At 43.3% G+C, this 22035-nt stretch overlaps 2 protein-coding genes across 3 annotated transcripts; both read left to right on the top strand.

Annotated features, from left to right (window-relative positions):
• The first annotated feature begins 1226 nt into the window (after positions 1 to 1226).
• On the top strand, positions 1227 to 7215 carry LOC115536917 (sialoadhesin-like). Of its 2 annotated transcripts, XM_030348397.1 has the most exons (11): positions 1230 to 1331; positions 1425 to 1528; positions 2394 to 2774; positions 2887 to 3105; positions 3368 to 3748; positions 3857 to 4075; positions 4202 to 4456; positions 4560 to 4653; positions 4731 to 4791; positions 6497 to 6685; positions 6790 to 7215. In XM_030348397.1, the coding sequence occupies exons 2-11, from the start codon at positions 1474 to 1476 to the stop codon at positions 6868 to 6870; spliced, it is 1935 nt and encodes a 644-aa protein (XP_030204257.1). In that variant the 5' UTR covers positions 1230 to 1331; positions 1425 to 1473; the 3' UTR covers positions 6871 to 7215. The 2 variants fall into 2 exon arrangements, with proteins under 2 accessions (XP_030204258.1, XP_030204257.1); XM_030348398.1 differs by lacking the exons at positions 4731 to 4791; positions 6790 to 7215 and having other exon boundaries at positions 1227 to 1331; positions 6497 to 6626.
• A 508-nt stretch (positions 7216 to 7723) lies between these two features.
• On the top strand, positions 7724 to 20832 carry LOC115536913 (sialoadhesin-like). Its single transcript, XM_030348380.1, has 12 exons — positions 7724 to 8189; positions 9736 to 10116; positions 10283 to 10501; positions 11255 to 11635; positions 11776 to 11994; positions 12934 to 13200; positions 13344 to 13604; positions 16354 to 16608; positions 16692 to 16803; positions 16882 to 16942; positions 19561 to 19749; positions 19849 to 20832. The coding sequence occupies exons 1-11, from the start codon at positions 8138 to 8140 to the stop codon at positions 19708 to 19710; spliced, it is 2358 nt and encodes a 785-aa protein (XP_030204240.1). The 5' UTR covers positions 7724 to 8137; the 3' UTR covers positions 19711 to 19749; positions 19849 to 20832.
• The last annotated feature ends 1203 nt before the right edge of the window (positions 20833 to 22035 follow it).

Genomic DNA, 22035 nt, shown 5'->3' with positions numbered 1-22035 from the left:
GGAAGACCAGATCCACGACAGACATGGTTTTTTTCTTGAGGCAGCTGCTGGAGTAGAGCCGAGCATCACAAAGACCTTTACATAGCCTTCATCGACCTCAGCAAAGCTTTTGACACGGTCAACCGTGAGTTGCTCTGGAAATACCTCTGCAAATTTGGAGTACCACCCAAGTTTCTTAGCATCCTACAGCAGCTGCATGACGGATGCAAGCCAGAGTGCTCACAGGAGCAAGTCCAGTCAGCGTTTTTCAAGGTAAACGTTGGGGTGAAGCAAGGCTGTGTCTTGGATCCGGTGCTCTTTAATATCCTCCTCTCTGCCATCACCTGCCTCTTTCACAGTGTAATGGGACATGAAGACGGTGTCCGTGTGGAATACCGCCTTGATGGAAGCCTCTTCAACATCCGTCGGCTCCAGGCCCACACAAAGACAAAGACCCGCCAAATCTGTGAGCTTCAGTATGCTGATGACTGTGCAATCTTAGCTCAAAGCCCGGACTATATGCTGCACGCCCTCAACACAATAACTGATCTGTACCAATCCTTTGGCCTACAGGTTAACATTAAAAAAACCGAGGTCATGTCCCATCTCGACCTTGGTCAGTACCAAGGTCGCTGTTTACAACGCTCTATGTCTCTCCACTCTGCTTTAGGGGGCAGAGTCATGGACCCCATACCGCCAGCACATCAGCAACCTAGAGGCCTTCCATGTACGCTGCCTACAGAAGATCCTCGGCCTGTCCTGGGGAGATCGAAACTTACGCATGCCTGAACATCGCCTGCCCCACCAAGTCCTCTACAGCCAACTAATGGGCGCAAAGCGATCCTCTGGAGGGCAAAAGTTGCGCTTTAAGGACTACACCAGGGACCTCCTAAAGCGAGCGAACATTTCCCTCATACAGCTCAAATCTCTGGCACTCAACAGACCAGCCTGGCAGGTAACTTGTGCTACTGCAGTTTGTCAAATTCACCAAACCAACCAAGGCCGATGTTCCGAGAGGCGCAGCCAGAGACACCAGTGGGCGGCAGATACCTTTCTGGCATCTGCTTTCCCTTGCTCCATCTGCGGACGAATGTGCGGCTCAAGGATCGGACTCTACGCCCATGAGAAGTGGCACCAGTGGCAACGTCGCTGACGTTGAAAGATAAAACATGAAGGTCCTGTTCATTGTGGTCTAAAAGGTAATCATATGTTCTAGGCCCATGAGTTACCAGGCTTCAGGTTAACTCTGCTGCGTTAGGAGGAAGTCTTTTCTTGTTTTCTGTCAAACCGAACAGAAATGTATGCTGAACTGAAACCGCAGACCAGATGTCAAACCAGCCACGCCTTCTATCGTAAGTGGTTATATTTTCTTAACCTTTATTTCAATTCTTAACACGTCTTTCATAGATTTTCTTTGCATGAACTTTTTCATTGTTGACCTGCAGGTTTGTTTAAATATCTCCCAGAATAACAGAGTGAGAGAGAGGACATACTATGACTCTAATATCAGCAGCAAGAGGATTTCTAGCTTTCCTTCTGTCAGTACCAGGTACGTTTATTTACATTGTGATGATTCAGTTGAGCATTTTCAATAACATGACAACCAAGCAACTGGAACGAGGAGAGGGTGAAACCACAGCATGTTGGAGATAGAATTATAGTAAACAGAACATTAAGGAATCACCCTCTAGAACGCTGTGTTTCGTTAAACAGACCACGAGAATATAGAATGGTCCACTTCATATGCTTCAGTTATGGTTCATTAGTCATTGAAAAATGCCACCTCACTGCAAGTTGTATACAGCCTCTTGCACTGAAAGTACTTTACTGGGTTTTAGATCAAAATACTGTCTGAATTATCTCACCACAACTCTTATATCCTTCTTTCCTCCCCTAGTGTCCAATCCTATCCTTGTCTCCTCTCCTCTACATTCTTGCCTCCACATCTAATTAAAAAAAAAAAAAAAGTATGGTCACATTGCCACAAAATAAGCACATAGACTATAGGGCAGAGGCCTACAGAGACTAAACACATTCTAAACCACCATAATTCATTAACTGTTTTCATAGCTAATTTCAATGAATGTCATGACCTGTTGCAATGGCAAATTATGAAATTACGTTCTTTAACCCAATCTTACTTTTGATTCAAATAAAAAATGTACTATATCTATATTTAGATTCCTGAATCCAGGGGGGGGGGGGGGGGGGGGGGGTTGAACTTGATACCTCCCCTGGTTACTCCACTAGTGTCCCGTGATGTGGAACGCTCCTCTCACAGCTCAGTGGTCATGTATCCGTAGTTTCCATCTCGACCCACCAGCCTCCATCTCTTTATGTATCTTCTGGTCTGTTCATCAGGTGAACCTCTGTGTCTTGTTCATTCTCAATGAGGTGCGTTTGTTTTTTCACAGCGCTTCAGGGTAATGATGACTGGAGAGTTACGTACTCATCTAGTAATGTCTGCGCTTTAAGAGGAGCAATGGTTGACATCAACTGCACTTTTGAATACCCTGACAACGTACAGTACCTCCTGACCACTGTCAGAACACTGTGGTTTACTAAAGGAGACAAGTATCAGCCAGTTGATCTGGAACACGATACAGACTATACAGGTCGTGTTGAATCCAGCTGTGGGGAGGTCAGCTGTACCGGGTCCAGATGTCATGGAATATGTTCCCTGAGAATCGAAGACCTGAGACAGAGTGACTCTGTTGTCTACAAGTTTAGGTTCACAACAAACCAACCAGGTGGGAAATATACTGGGGACCTTGGAGTGACGTTATCCTTAACAGGTAAACTTGGACTACCAATGAGTGGTGTGTGTGTGTGTGTGTGTGTGTGTGTGTGTGTGTGTGTGTTCTTAATTATTTAGAATAATTGTGTGTAATTTGATCTCACACCCAGATCTCCACGTGAAGGTGTCCTTTCTATACCCTGAAAATCCTACCTGGGCAGAGCTGGAGTGTCACAGTATGTGTGGTCTAGCTGGTGACACTCCCTACATCTGGATCAGGAATGGACAGAATGTAGGACAGGGAGTGAACTACTGGGAGTATATTCAGTCTGAAGGGAGCTATTCATGTGCTGTTGAAGGATACGAACATCTCACCTCTCCTTTAGTGTGTAAGTTCACTCCACAGTACACTGACATGATACCAGATGTAATGGACCTTTTAGAGTACAGAACTATGGTTACTATGAATGACTGCAGAGCCTGTTCAAAACGGGCCTGTTCTGAAAGGGCCGATGGCCTTGACTCCTGTTTTGATGCTTGCAGCTTTCTCGGCAGATGCTCATTTATTTATTTTTTATTGCCTTTTTACGATTTTTTTCTCAATGAGAATTCTTTATAATTCTCAATGAGATGTGTTTGTTTTTTTCACAGGGCTTCAGGGTAATGGTGACTGGACAGTTACATACTCATCTAGTAATGTCTGTGCTTTAAGAGGAGCAATGGTTGACATCAACTGCACCTATGAATACCCTGACAACGTACAGTACCGCCCTAACACAGTCAGAACACTGTGGTTTACTAAAGGAGACAAGTATCAGCCAGTTGATCTGGAACACGATGCAGACTATACAGGTCGTGTTGAATCCAGCTGTGGAGAGGTCAGATGTACCGGGTCCAGATGTCATGGAACATGTACCCTGAGAATCAAAGACCTGAGACAGAGTGACTCTTCCGTCTACAAGTTTATGTTCGCAACAAATCAACTAGGTTTGGAATATATTGGTAACCCTGGAGTGATGTTATCTGTAACAGGTAAACTTGGATTACCAGTGTGTGTGTGTGTGTGTGTTTATGGTTTTGTGTGGGTGTTGTCTTATCTTACATTTTTTTATATAATTGTGTGTAACTTCACTCACTCAGATATACAGGTAAAGGTGTCCTTTCTTTACCCAACTGATCCTTCCTATGCAAAGCTGGAGTGTCACAGTATGTGTGGCCTAGCTGTTGACCCTCGATACATCTGGTTCAGGAATGGACAGAATGTAGGACAACGAGTGAACTACTGGGCCTACATTCAGTCTGGAGACAGCTATTCATGTGCTTTTGAAGGATATGCACGTCTCCGCTCTCCTTTAGTGTGTAAGTCCACTCCACATGATCCCAGGTATAATTTTACCTTTTGGGTGTGAACTACATGTCATTTTTCATGAATGGATCCAAACTGCCGGAATTTTTTTAAATTAATGAAATTTGAACTGTTAACAGACCCTCCAAAGACCCCCTCAGTGACCATGAGTCCCTCTGGTGAAGTAGAGGAGGGCAGTTCTGTGACTCTGAGCTGCAGCATTGATGCCAACCCAGCAGCTAACTACACCTGGTTCAAGGAACCTGCAATCCCAGTGAAAGAATCAGGACAGAACTACACCATCACTTATATTACATCTGAGCATGAAGAAAACTATTACTGCCAAGCTCATAATGCAATAGGACATCATAATTCCACCTCAGTGTTCATTAAAGGTAATTATTCAATTAAAAGACACACACACGTAAACAGTTAAACAGTGGCATAATTATCTCGCAGTTTGTCATCAGTGTTTGAAATCAACTGACTATGTACCAGGGGCGACATCATCTTCATGGACAACAACAGGAGCTGTGGGAACCATTTTTGTCTTACTGGCCACCATACTCCTCCTCGTCTTCCTCTGGATGAGGTGATATTTATTTTCTTAATTTCCATTCCTTTACTTCTCCTGTGCCTTCTTCTTCATCTCGCTGTTCCCTTCTCCAGAAAAAAGAGGGCCTCCAGAAAAGCATATGGACAGGGTGGAAGGCCAGATACTGTGGAGGAGGTGATACAACGGAAGCCATTTATTACTAACCCATCCTTACTACTAAGACACACGGGGGATATACCCTGAGTGTCAAGGCGGTTCCTGGCGGGGCAGCAAAAGACAGAGAGGTATAGATACAATTGCAGACAACTCAGGAAAATAACGAACTGGGCTTTTAATAAGGAAACTCAAAATCTCTGTTCCGTGAACAGGCCGAAAAATACATTGAAATTTGGGAACCAAGAGGAACCAAGAACATGACAAAAATAAAGATCTGACAAGGGAACTAAGGAGGTGACCTAGTATGCATGGGGAGGGATTGATACAGGAATGATTTAAAGGTGGGAAGAAGACAAGGACACACAGGTGAGGGGAATGAGGTGATTGCAGGCAGGATATGTAAGGTGAGGGAATGATCTGGTTGACAAGGGGACAACGAACACTAAACAAAATATGGCAAAGGGATATGAGGCAATTTTTTATTTATTTTTGGGTTTCTCGTGAGCACGAGAAAGTATCTGGTGCTTACGAGAAAGTATCTCGTAGGCCTACGCATATCGCTGGCTGTGTGTGTGTGTGTGTGTGTGTGTGTGTGTGTGTGACGTCAGCAAGTGAGTGGACGATCGAGGAGAGCGAGCGGTAGTGTGCGTGTCAGTTTAGTGAAGTAATGAACGATTCCGGTTGTGAGTAATAAAGAATAAAGTACCCGGCCTATCAAGGATCGGTGGCCGCTACATCCCGACCATATTCCGACCTATAAGCAGACCACTGCCGGTCAAAGTGAAGGGTGTTGCCCCCGAGAGAGCATCGGCCCTGGCGGGAACGTCTCCCCTGTGGAGGCGGAGCGTAAGAGGGTATCCTATACGTGCTCCAATAGTGCAAGATACAAATAAAGCACATTAATTTGAATGATTTTAGCTTGTGTGTGATTTACTACGGGCACGGGTCGGTTAACAGGACAAATATTAACGGGTCTCGGCGGGTGCGGATTTCATTTTGATATTATCACGGGTGATGGGGCGGATCTGGTGCTGGACATCGCTGGTGCGGGTCTCAAAAAATTGACCCGTGCAGGACTCTAGGCCTAGGCTAATGGAAAAAAACAAAATATCCAAAAGCAGAGTTGTTTGGGCCGCATTTGCCATGTAAGCATCATGGACAGCATCGTAGCTCAGCTGACGTGGAAAACCATCTGACCTACCAGATCTATGGATCTACCATGCGACTGTTTGGGCTAAATATTCCTTTGGGGAAACTTTGTCGTGCGGACCCAACCAACGTGCCCAAATGCGGCCCAACCAACTCTGAAAACCAACTCTCAAAACAATGGTGGGGTCATCTGAGAATAGAAACTTGACAAAGTTTGTTTGTGAAAAAAGTTTGTTTGTGAAAAGGTTGAGATTCAGGATGAGTGCTAAGGTGAGATCTGGAGGAAAAACTATTATCTTGAGGTACTTCTGCCAGTGTGCAGAATGAGAAGATGGAAATGATTGATATCTAATCTGGTTTTAAAGAAGCAAATGACGATGTTGTTAAAGGACAAAAGCCCAACAGTTGGAGGAAACGTTGCAGGAGGGACTTCAAGTGAGGCCTACAGCAGCCTGCATGCCGGGACCCCTAGTCAGCACCAAGGGTCTCTTGATGAACCAGAAACACATGACCTCCAGGACTGCATTCAGGAAGTGTTTTCTAAATGTTCTCTTCTGTCCTCACTCCCCATCAGCTACTTCCTGTTCCTGTGTATGAAAACGTCTCAGCTCGGACCAATCACTTGGCTCCTGCAGCACAGAGAGAACCAATAGAAGAGCAGGATGACCATCACTCTGCCATCATCCCGACCTCTCTCTCAGAGAACCAGGAAGTCCCTCGCTGGTTGGCTGGCTCCCGTGTCCAATCAAACCAGACAGATGAGGTCCTTTACTCTGTGGTCAAAATAGACTCTTTAAGGACGTAATCAACCCAATGGATCTGCTTTACAAGGAGGCTGAATTTTATATCTCCTCTGTCTTCTTTCAGGGACCAGGTCCAGACAGAGATGGGAGGAACCTCCCAGTTGTAAGCGCCGTCAAATCAACACCCCAGAGTGCGAAACAGTAGCGGCAGCAGGATTTAGATAGTGGGACTCAGTATAGTGTCTCATTCATTCAGGTGAAACTGGACAATACTTTGGCTGATTGTTTGCTGCATATCCTACTGCACTTTGTTTTCTGTGCATTATAATGCTATTTTCTACATCTCTATCATTAATATGGGATCTTTGCATTTTCTTAATTGTATTTTTTGAGTTTGGTGATCCTGTGATGGTCATTTTCATTATTGCACTATATTAATCAAATGATAACATGAATATGAAAGCCTATCCTATCACATTGGAGTTTTAAGAGGTAGTCTTACGTAATGCTTACATTATCAATAAAAAAACAGACTTCCATGCCATGATAATTCTGATGCTTTTTCTTTGTTCTTTACATTTATTTTGTTCAGCTAACTGCATGATGACCTGGAACCCCAAACGATGTTGTAGTTTCTTGACTTTATTTCATTGCTTGACATATATATTGCATAACTATATATAACTGGCCGGTTGGCTGTCCCGCTTGCTCCACAGATGCTTATGGAGCTTCTTGACTCCGAAAACATTTTCTATTCACCACAAATTCGTTTTTTATCCTGAACAATGTGGAGGGAGGGAGGAATTTAGGGAGGGTTTTGAGGATGCTTTACTGTATGATGGTCTGATGATACAAATTTTCTTTGTGAAAATAAAGGAGAAAGTATTGTTTAAAAAGAAAATCATCAAATCAAAGGTGAACACATGAGTGTTGGGGCTAGCATTTGAGAAGTAAGACTCACAACAGACTTGACAAAAGGGAAAACTATGAAAAACCATGGTGCAAGTGTGTGCGTGTGTGTGTGTGTGTACGTGTATACATGTTTACCTGCCTGCCTGCGTATGTGTGAGTAAGGAGCAGAAGGACCCAAGAATAATAACAATATTATAAAAAAGCAGAAGTTCAAACAAGAAACAACTTTGTACCGTTCATTGTGGTCTAAAAAGGTGATTCTTTGATACGCCCAGTTGTTACCAGGCTTCTTTTGCTTCTTCTGTGAATCATAGTGTGAAGAGGAAGGAAGTCTTTCAATGCTGTTTGGTGTCTTTTCAGCTAACTGCATGAACTGGAACCACAGACTAGAAGTCAGACCAGCTTCCTTCTCTACACTAACTCGTAACTTGTATTGCTATGGTTAATGAATCTTATTCATAGAGTTTTGCTTGTGTGTCGTTTTTAATTGTTTATTAGTTTTTTTATTCAGGTGTGTTTGAATATCTCCCAGAACAAAGTGAGAGAGGAGAGGAATCACTATGAATAGATCAGCAGCAAGAGGATTTCTAGCTTTCCTTCTATCAGTACCAGGTTGGTTAATTTACATCGTTAACATATAACTGTTTCAATAACATGACATCCAAGCAACTAGAACGAGGAGAGGGTGAAACCACAGCATTTTGAAGATGGAATAGTAGTAAACAGAACATTAAAGAATCACCATCTAGAACGCTGTGTTTGGTTAAACAGACCACGAGAACAGAGAACGGTCCACTTTATATGTTTCAGTCATTGTAAAATACCACTTTGTTGCAGGTTGTATAAAGCCTCTTGAATTGAAGGTACTGTTTTTAAGATAACAATACTTTCCTGGTTGCTAGACAATCCTGAACGATATACATTATGGGGTTAGATTAGTTAATTTTCGACTTTTCAACTTTTGAAAAGAGTTAAATATTGAAAGCTACTGTTTTACCCCTATTTATTCTATTAATGATGATTTAGACATGAATTCTGCTGCAATGTTGGAATTCAGATCCACTGATAAGGTAGACAATGCAGGCCATCTCCTTACCTCTCTCATGCTCTCCTCTCCTTCTACTCGTCTCTACTCTTCTCTTTTCCTTCTCCTCTACATTCCTTGTCTCCACATCTGAGTAATGACAAAGCTTATGGTCACATTGCCACAAAAGAAGTACACAGACTTTAGGGCCGAGGCCTCCAGAGACTAAGCACAGTAGCCTCCACTACCCTGTTACGCATTGGGGCTGCAGCGACCTATAGGTGCTCTACCACAGCCTAGCACGGTGGTATTCTTACCGGGCACCATACAATCATGGACTAATCATCCGCAGTGCTTAGGTTGTCAATGCCTATTTATTCCCTTTGCTCCCCAAACTCCCTGCTGTATCTTCGTTTGTCGTTGTTGTATTTTGCCGGAACTTGGATCCCAGTTTAGACTTTTAAGAATAGTGTATTTGAGACACTATTCTTACCTTCAATTTCTTGCAAAAAGTCTGTTTTTTGTACTGTGTTTGTACCTACTTCCCCAAAGAAGTCATTTTGTTTTTACAAACACATGGCTGCCTGCTGTCTCTTCTTTCCGCACATGGATCCACACCTTACTCGGACCATAACATGAACTGTTAGTGTGTGTTATTCAGTTAGTGATAACACACACTAACCCCCCACCCCCTCCACCCCAGCTCAGTGGTCAGCATGTATCTGTAGTTTCCATCTCCACCCACCAGCCTCCATCTATGGTATTTATTAACTGATTGCACTTTATATTTATGTCATATTTGACACATTTTACACTTTTAAGAGTCAGTTCTCCATTTATAAACATGCACTTTGCATATTTTATACATATTTATATAAATGTGTGTATTTGTAGACACCTGTGCTTGTGTGTATTGTCTGCCAGGTAGCAATGCTGTGTTTTCGTTTGTTTTTTGTTTGGACATGGCCCTGTCCTTTGTAATGCTGTTGCTATGTGCCCTCAATTGCCCCCTGGGGACAAATAACGTTTTTTTGAATTTTGATTTTGAATCTCTTCATGTATCTTCTGGTCTGTTCATCAGGTGAACCTCTGTGTCTTGTTCGTCCTCAATAAGATGTGTTTGTTTTTTCACAGTACTTCAGGGTAATGATGACTGGAGAGTTAGGTACTCATCTAGTAATGTCTGTGCTTTAAGAGGAGCAACGGTTGCAATCAGCTGCACTTATGAATACCCTGACAACGTACAGTACCGCCCTAACACATTCAGAACACTGTGGTTGACAAAAGGAGACACGTATCAGCCAGTTGATCTGGAACACGATACAGACTATAGAGTTCATGTTGAATCCAGCTGTGGAGAGGTCAGATGTACCAGGTCCAGATGTCATGGAACATGTACCCTGAGAATCAAAGACCTGAGACAGAGTGACTCTGATGTCTACAAGTTTAGCTTCACAACAAACCAACCAGATGGGGAATATACTGGTGACCCTGGAGTGACGTTATCTGTAACAGGTACAATTAGATTACCAATGAGTACAGTGTGTGTGTGGGTGTGTTATTGTTTATCTGTGTGTTTTTATTGTTTGTGTGTCTGTGGCTGTGTTGGTTTTATAAAGTTTGTGTTATTTGTTATCTTAATTATTTAGAATAATTATGTATAACTTGTTCTTCAACCCAGACCTCCAGGTGAAGGTGTCCTTTCTTGACCCTACCAGTCCTACCTGGGCAGAGCTGGAGTGTCACAGTATGTGTGATCTAGGTGGTGACCCTGGCTACACCTGGTTCAGGAATGGACAGAACGTAGAACAGGGAGTGAAGTCAAGGGGCTACTTTAAGTCTGAAGGAAGCTATTCATGTGCTGTTGAAGGATACGAACAACTCGGGTCTCCTTTAGTGTGTAAGTCCCCTCCACAGTACACTGATATGCTAAACTGATGACACTGATGACACCAGATGCAGAATACCTTTTAGGGTACAGAACTACATGTTACTGTGTACTAGTGCAGAGCCCGTTCAAAACGGGCCTGGTCTGAACGGTCCGATTGCTTAAGCTCTCGTATTGTTGCTTACAGCTTTCTCGACAGATGCTCATTTATTATTTTTATTGCTTTGGTATTGATTATTTTCTAATTGAGAATTCTGTATGATTCTCAATGAGGTGTGTTTGTTTTTTACCAGTGCTTCAGGGTAATGGTGACTGGACAGTAAATTACTCATCTAGTAATGTCTGCACTATAAGAGGAGCAATGGTTGACGTTTTAATCCTATCCTTGTCTCCTCTCCTCCCCTCATCTACTCCATATTCCTTGCTAAGTAATTTCAAAGCTTTTGGTCACCTCGCTCAAACAGAAGCACAAGGGCTGAGGCCTACAGACACTAAACACAGAGACTAAACACTACCATAATTCAATAAATGTTAGTGTATGTTATTCAGTTAGTGTACTATAATATATTTTGCATTTCAGGGGGGGGGGGGGGGGTTGAACTCCATAGCCCCCTGGCTACCCCTCACAGCTCAGTGGTCAGCATGTATCTGTAGTTTCCATCTCCACCCACCAGCCTCCATCTCTTTATGTATCTTCTGGTCTGTTCATCAGGTGAACCTCTGTGTCTTGTTCATTCTCAATGAGATGTGTTTCTTTTTTCACAGTGCTTCAGGGTAATGGTGAATGGACGGTTACTTACTCATCTAGTAATGTCTGTGCTTTAAGAGGAGCAACGGTTGACATCAGCTGCACTTATGAATACCCTGACAACGTACAGTACCTCCCTAACACAGTCAGAACACTGTGGTTTACTAAAGGAGACAAGTATCAGCCAGTTCATCTGGAACACGATGCAGACTATACAGGTCGTGTTGAATTCAGCCGTGGAGAGGTCAGCTGTACCGGGTCCAGATGTCATGGAACATGTACCCTGAGAATCAAAGACCTGAAACAGAGTGACTCTGCTGTCTACAAGTTTAGGTTCACAACAAACCTACCAGGCGGGGAATATACTGGTGACCCTGGAGTGAAGTTATCTGTAACAGGTAAACTATGATGAGTCTAATGTGTGTGTGTGTGTGTGTGTGTGTGTGTGTGTGTGTGTGTGTGTGCGTGTGCGCGCGTGCGTGTTTTCTTATTGTACATTTTTTTTTTATAATTGTTTGTAACTTGTTCTCACACCCAGATCTCCAGGTGAAGGTGTCCTTTCCTCACCCTACCAATCCTACCTGGACAGACCTGGAGTGTCACAGTATGTGTGATCCAGCTGGTGACCCTCCCTACATCTGGTTCAGGAATGGACAGAATGTAGGACAGGGAGTGAACTACAGGGCCTACATTCAGTCTGAAGGGAGCTATTCATGTGCTGTTGAAGGATACGAAGGTTTCCGCTCTCCTTTAGTGTGTAAGTCCCCTCCACCGTACACTGACATGATACCAGATGTGATGGACCCTTTAGGGTAGAGAACTACATGTTACCATGAACTAGTGCAGAGCCCGTTCAAAACTAGCCTCTGCTGAACTGGCCGATCGCTTGGCCTCCTGTGTTGCCGCTAGCAGCTTTATCCAACGTCACTCCTTTAAAATACTTCACCCTCGACACGACACTTCCTGTGTAACACGAAAAGAGAAGTTGATAAAGGACATGCAGACATACAGAGACACTTCTAGTTATTGTTAGACTAATATAACGGTTGTGTATCCAGCATCCAAGTACCGTGACCAAGTGAAATGCTGAGCCCTGAAGCCCCGCCCCACTGCTGCACAGTTTAGCTCAAAGTGTGTTAATGTTGAACGTGTCGTGTGTCCAAATAAGTCAACACTGCACATCCTCAGCTCTCAGCAATACGCACGGCAAGTGTGAAGTAGATCAGGTGAACAGTCCTAGAGATATACAGAGGTCATACATATGTGTAGCATCTGTAGTAGCTGCTATCACTGCTGTGCACGGGGAATCTGTTAGCCTAGCGAGTGTTAGTACTTGCACTTGGTTCTATGAACATCTTTACTGTACCGACAGCGATATATTGTTTCACTTCTTATGACAAATGTACTTATTGTAAGTCGCTTTGGATAAAAGCGTCTACTAAATGCCCTAAACGTAAATATATATACATACATACTTGCATACATTATACATACATACACACACACACGCATACACACACACACACACACACACACACACACACACACACACACACACACACACACACACACACACACACACATACATAGCCTAAATACATAGCCTAAATACATTCCTCCCTCTATCGGTAGATGGACTCAAACTGCCGGTATTAATGATTAATGAATATGATTAATGAAATGTAACTGTTAACAGACGCTCCAAGGACCCCCTCAGTGACCGTGAGTCCCTCTGGTGAAATAAAGGAGGGCAGTTCAGTGACTCTGAGCTGCAGCAGTGATGCCAACCCAGCAGCTGAGTACACCTGGTTCAAGGTTAATAGAGATGGTTCCTCCAGGTACATGAACCAGGGACAACGGCTCGTCTTAATACAGATCCCATCTTCAGAATCTGGACAATATCGCTGTGACGCTCAGAATAAGCTAGGGGAGAAATCTTTCTCCATCTCTATTAATTTAAAATGTGAGTAAAACACAATTCTTAATAAAATGAACTTAAACCTATCAACATTAATTATTAGCCACAATTTTGATTTTCCTTCATCAATATTACTCTCATGAACATAGATAAACATGGTGTTTTGACATGTTTCTATGTGTCTCCAGATGGGCCTAAACACACATCTGTGTTATCAAGTCCCTCTGGTGAAATCATGGAGGGCAGTTCAGTGACTCTGAGCTGCAGCAGTGATGCCAACCCAGCAGCTGAGTACACCTGGTTCAAGAACAACCAACCTCTGCTCTGGGGACCAAGTCAACGTCATACCTTCCCCTCAGTCCGCCCTAAAGACAGAGGAACGTACCACTGTCAAGCAGGGAACCAATATGGACATTTGAGCTCTAACTCAATGTTCTTAAATGTTACATGTGAGTTGACAATCTGATTAATATGTAATCAATGAATCTGCTGCAATGTTAGAATTATGATCCAGTAATAGTTAAGACACTGCATGCCATCTCCTCGCCCCTCTCCTGCTCTCCTCTCCTCTCCTCGCCTCTCTCCTCTCTGCTATTCTCCTCTCCTTGTCTCCTCTCCTCTATTTGTCTCCTCTCCTCTATTTTTCTCCTATTCTCTCCTCCTCCTTGTCTCTACTCATCTATTTTACGTCTCCACTGTTCTTCCCGCCATACTTGTCTCCTCGCCACTATTCCCACTTCCTCTCCTTGACTCCTCTCCTCACCTCCTCTCCTCTACATTCCTTGGCTTCACATCTAAGTAATTACAAAGCTTTTTGTCACATTGCTCCAGCAGAAGCACTACAGGGCCGAGGCCTATGACCACTAAACACAGTACCCTACACTACAATAATTCATTAAAGGTCCCATGGCATGCTACTTTATGGATACCTTAATATAGATATTAGTGGTCCCCTAACACAGTATGAAGACGTTCCCAAAGTTCAGCTGTGGTGCAGAGTTACAGCCACAACGAGCCTGTCGCACATTGAGCTTTCCCCAAATGCGCTGTTTTGGCGTCTGTAGCTTTAATGCAAAGAGGAGGAGAGAAGTGGGTCAAGGAGGAGGGTGGGGGTGTGGCCCTGAGCAGCTTGCGGCCACGGTACCATGCGCTCTGTTTACAGTGGATGTATCGCAATGGCGAGGCGCACACAGGGTGTTCTGTGATATTCTAGAACACTCCGGGTGCTCTGGTGGGTTTCCTGAAGCTCTATATCTGGAGCTCTATGTCTTTATATTATACATAGATATACATATCATATAATATATATTATCACGGCCAAAAGCTGTGCGTCTCCAGACGGTAGGCTATTATGAATCTCAAACGACTGCGTCGGGTTCTACGACGTCTCTGGTTCTTCCACTTCCACATCAATCTGAAGTAGAGTGAACCACGACATGGAGGAGAAAGAGATTGTTGCCCGCGATTGATTCCCGCTTGAGCCCCTCTTCTCGCTGCCTGAGGGACCACCGTTTCGGCAGCGGGAAGCGCTTAGGCAGCACCGCCTCCTGCAGCGGGCAGCACCGAGGCGGTGGTCCCTCGGCAGCGGGAAGTCGGGAGCGGGAAGCGGGGCTCGAGCGGGAGACAATCGCTGGCAACAATCCCTTTCTCCTCCATGTCGTGGTTCATGTACTTCAGGGAGTCAAATCCAAAGTTAATTTCCCCCAATTCATTCTCAACCATGTCTGAGATAACCCCCACTACGAGTCTCGTTGTGGAAATACCAGAGATGGCAAAGAACCAAAATGTTATGCGCCATAACACCAACAGCAGAACGGTAATCCAAATAACAAAGAAGAGTACAACACTTGCGTTAAAGTGTGTGTAATCACACACACACACACATGTGGCGCTCAAACGGTCGTGTCTCATTGGCGGGCCTAATTCTCTGGGCTTGCAAGGCAGAGAAGGGGAAGGTGGCTTCTCCCCTCATGACGACATACGGGTCCAGCTGGTGACCCTCCCTACATCTGGTTCAGGAATGGACAGAATGTAGGACAGGGAGTGAACTACAGGGCCTACATTCAGTTTGAAGGGAGCTATTCATGTGCTGCTGAAGGATACGAAGGTTTCCGCTCTCCTTTAGTGTGTAAGTCCCCTCCACCGTAGACTGACATGATACCAGATGTAATGGACCCTTTAGGGTAGAGAACTACAAGTTACCATGAACTAGTGCAGAGTCTGTTCAAAACGAGCCTCCGCTGAACGGGCCGATCGCTTGGCCTCCTGTATTGCTGCTAGCAGCTTTATCCAACGTCACTCCTTTAAAATACTTCACACTCGACACGACACTTCCTGTGTAACACGAAAAGAGAAGTTGATAAAGGACATGCAGACATACAGAGACACTTCTAGTTATTGTTAGACTAATATAACGGTTGTGTATCCAGCATCCAAGTACAGTGACCAAGTGAACTGCAGAGCCCTGAAGCCCCGCCCCACTGCTGCACTGTTTAGCTCAAAGTCTGTTAATGTTGAACGTGTTGTGTGTCCAAATAAGTCAACACTGCACATCCTCAGCCCTCAGCAATACGCACTGCAAGTGTGATGTAGATCAGATGAACAGTCCTAGAGATACACATAGGTCATACTTATGTGTAACATCTGTAGTAGCTGCTATCACTGCTGTATACGGGGAATTTGTTAGCCTAGCGATTGTTGGTACTTGGTTCTATGAACATCTTTACTGTACCGACAGCAATATATTGTTTCACTTCTCATGACAAATGTACTTATTGTAAGTCGCTTTGGATAAAAGCGTCTACTAAATGCCCTAAATGTTAATGTAAATATATATATATACATACATACATACATACATACATATATACATTATACATACATACACACGCAGACACACACACACACACGCAGACACACACACACACACGCAGACACACACACACACACACACACACACACACACACACACACACACACACACACACACACACACACACACACACACACACACACACACACACACACACACACACACACACACACACACACACACACACACACACACACACACACACAACACACACACACACACAACATACATAGCCTAAATACTTTCCTCACTCTATTGGTAGATGGACTCAAACTGCCGGAATTAATGATTAATGAATATGATTAATGAAATGTAACTGTTAACAGACGCTCCAAAGACCCCCTCAGTGACCGTGAGTCCCTCTGGTGAAATAGAGGAGGGCAGTTCAGTGACTCTGAGCTGCAGCAGTGATGCCAACCCAGCAGCTGAGTACACCTGGTTCAGGGAACATGAAGACTCAGTGAAAGCATCAGGACAGAACTACTCCATCACTAATATCACATCTGAGCTTGGAGGAAACTATTTCTGCCAAGCACATAATGCAATCGGACATCATAATTCCACCTTTCTGTTAATTAAAGGTAATTGGTCATTTTGAAAACACACACACACACACACCTTCAACAAAGGCACACAGTTAAACATTGGCCTATTTATGTTGTAGCTTGTATTCAGTGTTTGAAATCGACATCATCATCATGGACAACAACAGTAGCTGTGAGAGGCATTGTTGTCTCACTGGCCACCGTACTCCTCCTTGTCTTCCTCTGGATGAGGTGAGATATTCTCTCTGTCTTGTTTTCCATTCCTTCACTTCTGCTGTTGCTTCTTCATCTCTCTGGTCTCTTCTCTAGAAGAAAGAGGGCCTCCAGTAAAGCATGTGGACAGGGAGGAAGGCCAGATACTGTGGAGGAGGTGAGACACAGGAGGCCTTTTATTACTAACCCATCCTTTACTACTACTACTGCGTAACACAGTTTGAGAACCAATGGAATAGAGCATAATTTATAGATTTTATGATTGTATCTGGTAAATGTCAGGCGTTTTAAACATTGGCATTAGAGATCACAAGCTAAGCTATTTTCTTTCGTACGTCAAATCCTATATGTGCATTATGTGTTTCATGAAGCGTTCCACAAAAGTGTGATTTATTCACACATAAAGGGAGCAGGATTGGTCAGGTGAACTAAATTGTGACAATGTAGATATAGCATGGGTTATCTTCAAATATTTTCTGGTTAGTTCTTGATACATTAACTCCATTGATACAAAATGATTAAAAACAGAAGACAGCTACATGGATTACTGGTGATATTTTAGACATTTAGAAAACTTGCAAGATTAACGTTCAGTAAAGAACCTTAGAAATCATTAACAACACCATTTTGTCAATGAACGTAAAATGTTCATGGCAAAGGAACACATCAATAGAAAGGTTTAAATGGTATTTGACGGATAGATGATGGTGGGCCAGGTCAGAGGGATTGTATCAGTGGCCAGATAGTTGACTTGTGGGGTCCCCCTGGGATAAATCCTTGGCCCTGTTTTGTATTTGATTCATGTCAATGTTATGTTAGGGCAGTTGAGTTCAAGTTGCTTCTTTATGCGGAAGCCTTACTGGTAACAGGTAAGGATTCAGTAAGATTCAGGACACACTAGAGAAGGAACTGGCCTCTACAGCTGTATCTACATCATGGCACAACAGAATCCATTTAGTTTGGCCTGAAGCAAAAGTTAAAGGAACTTGCAAGAGTAAGATCCTGGAAGAAGTAGCATCACATCCAAACCTAATGTCCCTTATCTTGTAGCGACAATGGACAATTGATATCTGGTGACCTGGTTAGCTTTCTGTTGCCACTCTCAATCATTTAACTAAGAGTTCGAGAACTGTTGCTTATAGCCTTTATTCAGTGCCATAATGATTGTGCATGCCAAGCCTGGGCCTCGTTTCCCGATAACGATGGATCTTCGCTCCTACAATCATTCTCACGATGGATCTTGCGAACCATCGTCAATTCCTTTGGTGCGTTTCCTGAAACTCCTCTTAACATGAACGAAGGATTGAATGAAGGATTGTAACTGTCCACTGACACGATGCTGAAACGGGCTATGCAGGAGGGGGAGACGCAGGAATGTCGCAGGAAAATGGGGTTAAAAAGGGTTAAAATATCTCCCCATCAAGGCCGACAGCAGAGTAGCCTATGAAAAGAATAGACTGCAATAATATGAATGCTAAAGATATTAAAACACAATTGATTAGGCCTATGCCGACATATGGATCAGTCCTAATCCTGAATGCAATGCGCGTCCTTTTTTTCACAGCATATTCCCCCCTGAAATAATTCCAGATTACAAAAATCAAAAATCGCATGTGTGACAACTACATTAATCTTAATGTGCTGGTTTCTGAAACATGCTTTGTGCAGCAAAGAGAGCCAACCTTACCTGATTCCGATTGGCGTGCACGCTCTAGTCTAGAATATTTGTAGACATTAAAAATGCAACGTTCCATTCATTCAATATCATTCAAACGCAGAGGCTAGGCATTGACACATGGCTATTGCTGACCCGATTAGGAGAGCTTGGTCTAGATCCTGCCCATATTGTTGGGCAGGATGATGTACGCTATAGGTCTTTTTACACTGCCAAGCCGGTTCGGTCTCAGCTTGGCACGCCCAGGTCAAATCCACCGTTCGTCACAGCGCGGGCTTCCTTGGTTCACTGGAGAAGGAGGGGCTGCGCGCGGAGGCTAGACCTCTTTAGAATATATTGTATTATTGCATACTCCCGAATGTTTACATTTTTTTATGAATGAAGACACCTGCATGCAATGGAATGTCCGCTGGTGTCACCACGGAATGTCCGCTGGTGAAGCCACTGAGGCTATAGTAGGCTAACGATGCTCTTAGCATCCTACGAGTAACCCTGGAGTCCTCGCTGGCTATGAGCGTTTTCACGACATTCGTTACCAACGATGCTTTCGGGAAAAGGTGGGAAAACTATACGATGCTCGTACGACGCACTTCACGATCAACTTAGGCTATAGATGCTTTCGGGAAGGAGGGCCCTGGTACACTGGTTCATCACAGAAACTAAAAGAAATTGTGAAGGTTATGCAAAACAATGTAATCAGATACATCTTAAATGCCTTTCAAAGAACACACATAGGATCCCAGGAGTTTAAACTTGGCAGTCTCTTTCAGTGGCACGTCATGTGAACCATCTGAAGCTAAACCATATGTATGATATTAATAATAGAACAGCTCCTGGTTGCTTGCTGTGCCAACTTTGCCATGGTGCATTAGCAACATGGTCAGGTCATCTGCGCTTTTCCAATGATAGATTTCAGTCGAATTCATCTCTGATTTAAGAGTCACGACTTGACAATGGGATTTTTGCTAAAATGCATGCTGGGACCAATAGGCACCACCAAACGTCTCTTGATGAACCAGAAACACATGAGCTTCATGACTGTGTTCAGGAAGTGTGAAGTGTTTGGTTAAATGTTCTCTTCTGTCCTCACTCTCCATCAGCTACTTCCTGTTCCTGTGTATGAAAACGTCCCAGCTCTTACCAATCGCTTGGCGCCTGCAGCACAGAGAGAACCAATAGAAGAGCAGGATGGCCATCACTGTCCCATCATCCACACCTCTTCCTCAGACTACCAGCAAGTGCCTCACTGATTGGCTTGCTCCTGTGTCCAATCAGATCACACAGATGAGGTCCTTTACTCTGTGGTCAACATAGACTCTATGTTTTGTAACTTAATGGATCTGCTTTACATGGAGACTGAAGTTCATATCTCCTCTGTTTTCTTTCAGGGACCAGGACCAGACGGAGATGGGAGGAACCTCAGAGTTGTAAGCACTGTCAAATAAACACCCCAGAGTGTGAACCAGCAGCGGCAGCAGGATTTAAATAGTGTTACGGAGTATAGTGTCTGATTCATCCAGTTGAAACAGGACAATAGGATGGCTGATTGTTTGCTGAACATCCTAAGGCTCCTAAGGTTTTCCACTGTCTTCTACTTTTCTATCATAAACATGGGATCTTTGCATTTTATTAATGGTAATATTTGAGTATGGTGATCCTGTGATGTCATTACCATTACTGTGCTATATTAATCAATTGTATATATATTACGGTAATCAATCAACGTGAAAATGAAAGTATCCAACCTCATTGGACCTTTGACCTTACGTGATGCTTACATTAACAAAAAAAAAATGTTCATGCCTCATTTTGATATTATTTGATTTCAAGGTTTTTTTAATAAATTACTACTTTTAATGTGTTGACTCCATCTATTGTCACGTTCTCCTGAGGTAGGTCTAGTCGTAACACAGACTTCTACATTAAGTAGATGTTTAGATATGAGTTTAATGGTTTAGGCAGTATTTAGAATCCTATAATGTGGGCCTGTGAAGCCCTTTGAGACTGTAGCTGTGATAAGAGCAATACAATTCGTTCTACTCAGGTCCCACCATCACTGTGAAAAGATGTCTGTTTAGCAAGATAAGGGATATTTCATGCAATTTTTAGTAATCAAGAAAATAACGATCCATAGAACAATTGAGTATTGAAAGATAAAAATCAGATAGAAATTAGCCCTGCTTTTTATTTATATTTTTTATACTCAACCAAGTTGATCAAATTTCAATGCAGGAATTTACTTGGTAATTTGTTAAAATGTATCTGATTTCTTCCCAACAATATCATAAAGCACTCATGCTCCTGCTCTTCTGGTTGTTTACTGCAGGTATTTTCAATGTTTTTTTTTATTGTGGAGAGAGGGTTTTACTGTATGATAGTCCGTTGTATGTGAAAAAAAGAAACGATTGTTAAAAGAAAAATGATCATTCACTGAGCAACACATGAGTGTAGTTCTCTAGAGTTGTGCTGTCCCATATCCTGGGGATAGCAACCCTCTGAGAAGTAAGACTCAAGTAACCAGACATGACACACTATTGTGTGGGTGTGTGTGTGTGCGCGCGCGTGCGTGTGTGTGTGTGTGTGCAACACAGTCTCACTCCGAGAACGTCAAATACCGACTGTTGGCAAAGGCCCTTTAGCGTCGGTGACTGACGGGAAAGGTACCCTTTTTATTCGGTCGGTGACGGTAAAGGTACCCTTCGGCGTCTTCTGCATACGGAATGGGGGGTGCCTCACTACGTCTCTAATAGACGATGTGAGCATCTTTCCTATTGGATAGTTTTTTAGGATATTCTTCTGTGAAAATGGCGGACATACTTTTTATCCTGGGTGGAAAATATGATATTTTAGAATAGTTACACCATTAAAAGTGTTTATGTAAACATTTTTAGCGAGAAATGTGCATTTTACTTTCATAATCGTCGTTCGGCGAATGTGAAGGATGTTTGGTTTGATAGATATGACGAAGAATATTTCATCGGGCGATAATGGCCGGCGTACAGGCATCCCGGGCTCACGAAAATAGGTGACACTGTCACGTTATTTAATCTATTGAAACGTGATCAGGTACACGTATTTTCTAAATGTTCGTGTCAAAAAGCAAAATTTTCAAACTCATGCATATCAATTGGAAGTATTTGTCGTGATTTGTCACTAAGCACGACTTCCATCTAAGGTTCTGTCCGGGAGCTTTCTCCCTATTGTCCCTTAAGGAGCTCCGTACAGAACATTTATTGTTAAAAATTGTCTGTGATAACTAAGAATATGACAGCTTTTCCAGTCTCACCAATATGCGCACAGATCGCACGGTTTGACACTTTCAAGATGCGTGCAGTAGCCTACATACGCCAAATGACCATTTCGTGTGCATACGATACGCAAAACCCAGCATTAACTACTGTGGAGGGCGGATACGTCCATTTCGCGTGCATATGATACGAAAAACCCAGCATTAACTGAATGGGAGATGCAATATTTTAGGACAGATTCACCATTTAACGTGTTTCTAATGACATTTCTAGCGAGAAATGTACTTTTCCCTTGAATAATCCTCAGTCAGTGAATGTGTATGATCT

This window comes from Gadus morhua, chromosome 23 (assembly GCF_902167405.1).
Source record: "Gadus morhua chromosome 23, gadMor3.0, whole genome shotgun sequence".
Lineage (NCBI taxonomy): Eukaryota > Metazoa > Chordata > Actinopteri > Gadiformes > Gadidae > Gadus > Gadus morhua.
This window is presented reverse-complemented; position numbering and strand designations above follow the sequence as displayed.

What these genes read in the sequence shown, in the direction of transcription:
- LOC115536913 (XM_030348380.1), top strand. Translation starts at nt 8,138, where the DNA reads ATGAATAGATCAGCAGCAAGAGGATTTCTAGCTTTCCTTCTATCAGTA. An exon ending in AATGTTCTTAAATGTTACAT is followed by an intron (nt 13,605 to 16,353) that starts GTGAGTTGACAA and finishes AACTGTTAACAG; the next exon opens with ACGCTCCAAAGACCCCCTCA. An exon ending in GGCCAGATACTGTGGAGGAG is followed by an intron (nt 16,943 to 19,560) that starts GTGAGACACAGG and finishes ACTCTCCATCAG; the next exon opens with CTACTTCCTGTTCCTGTGTA.
- LOC115536917 (XM_030348397.1), top strand. Translation starts at nt 1,474, where the DNA reads ATGACTCTAATATCAGCAGCAAGAGGATTTCTAGCTTTCCTTCTGTCA. An exon ending in CACCTCAGTGTTCATTAAAG is followed by an intron (nt 4,457 to 4,559) that starts GTAATTATTCAA and finishes ACTATGTACCAG; the next exon opens with GGGCGACATCATCTTCATGG. An exon ending in CTCGTCTTCCTCTGGATGAG is followed by an intron (nt 4,654 to 4,730) that starts GTGATATTTATT and finishes TCCCTTCTCCAG; the next exon opens with AAAAAAGAGGGCCTCCAGAA.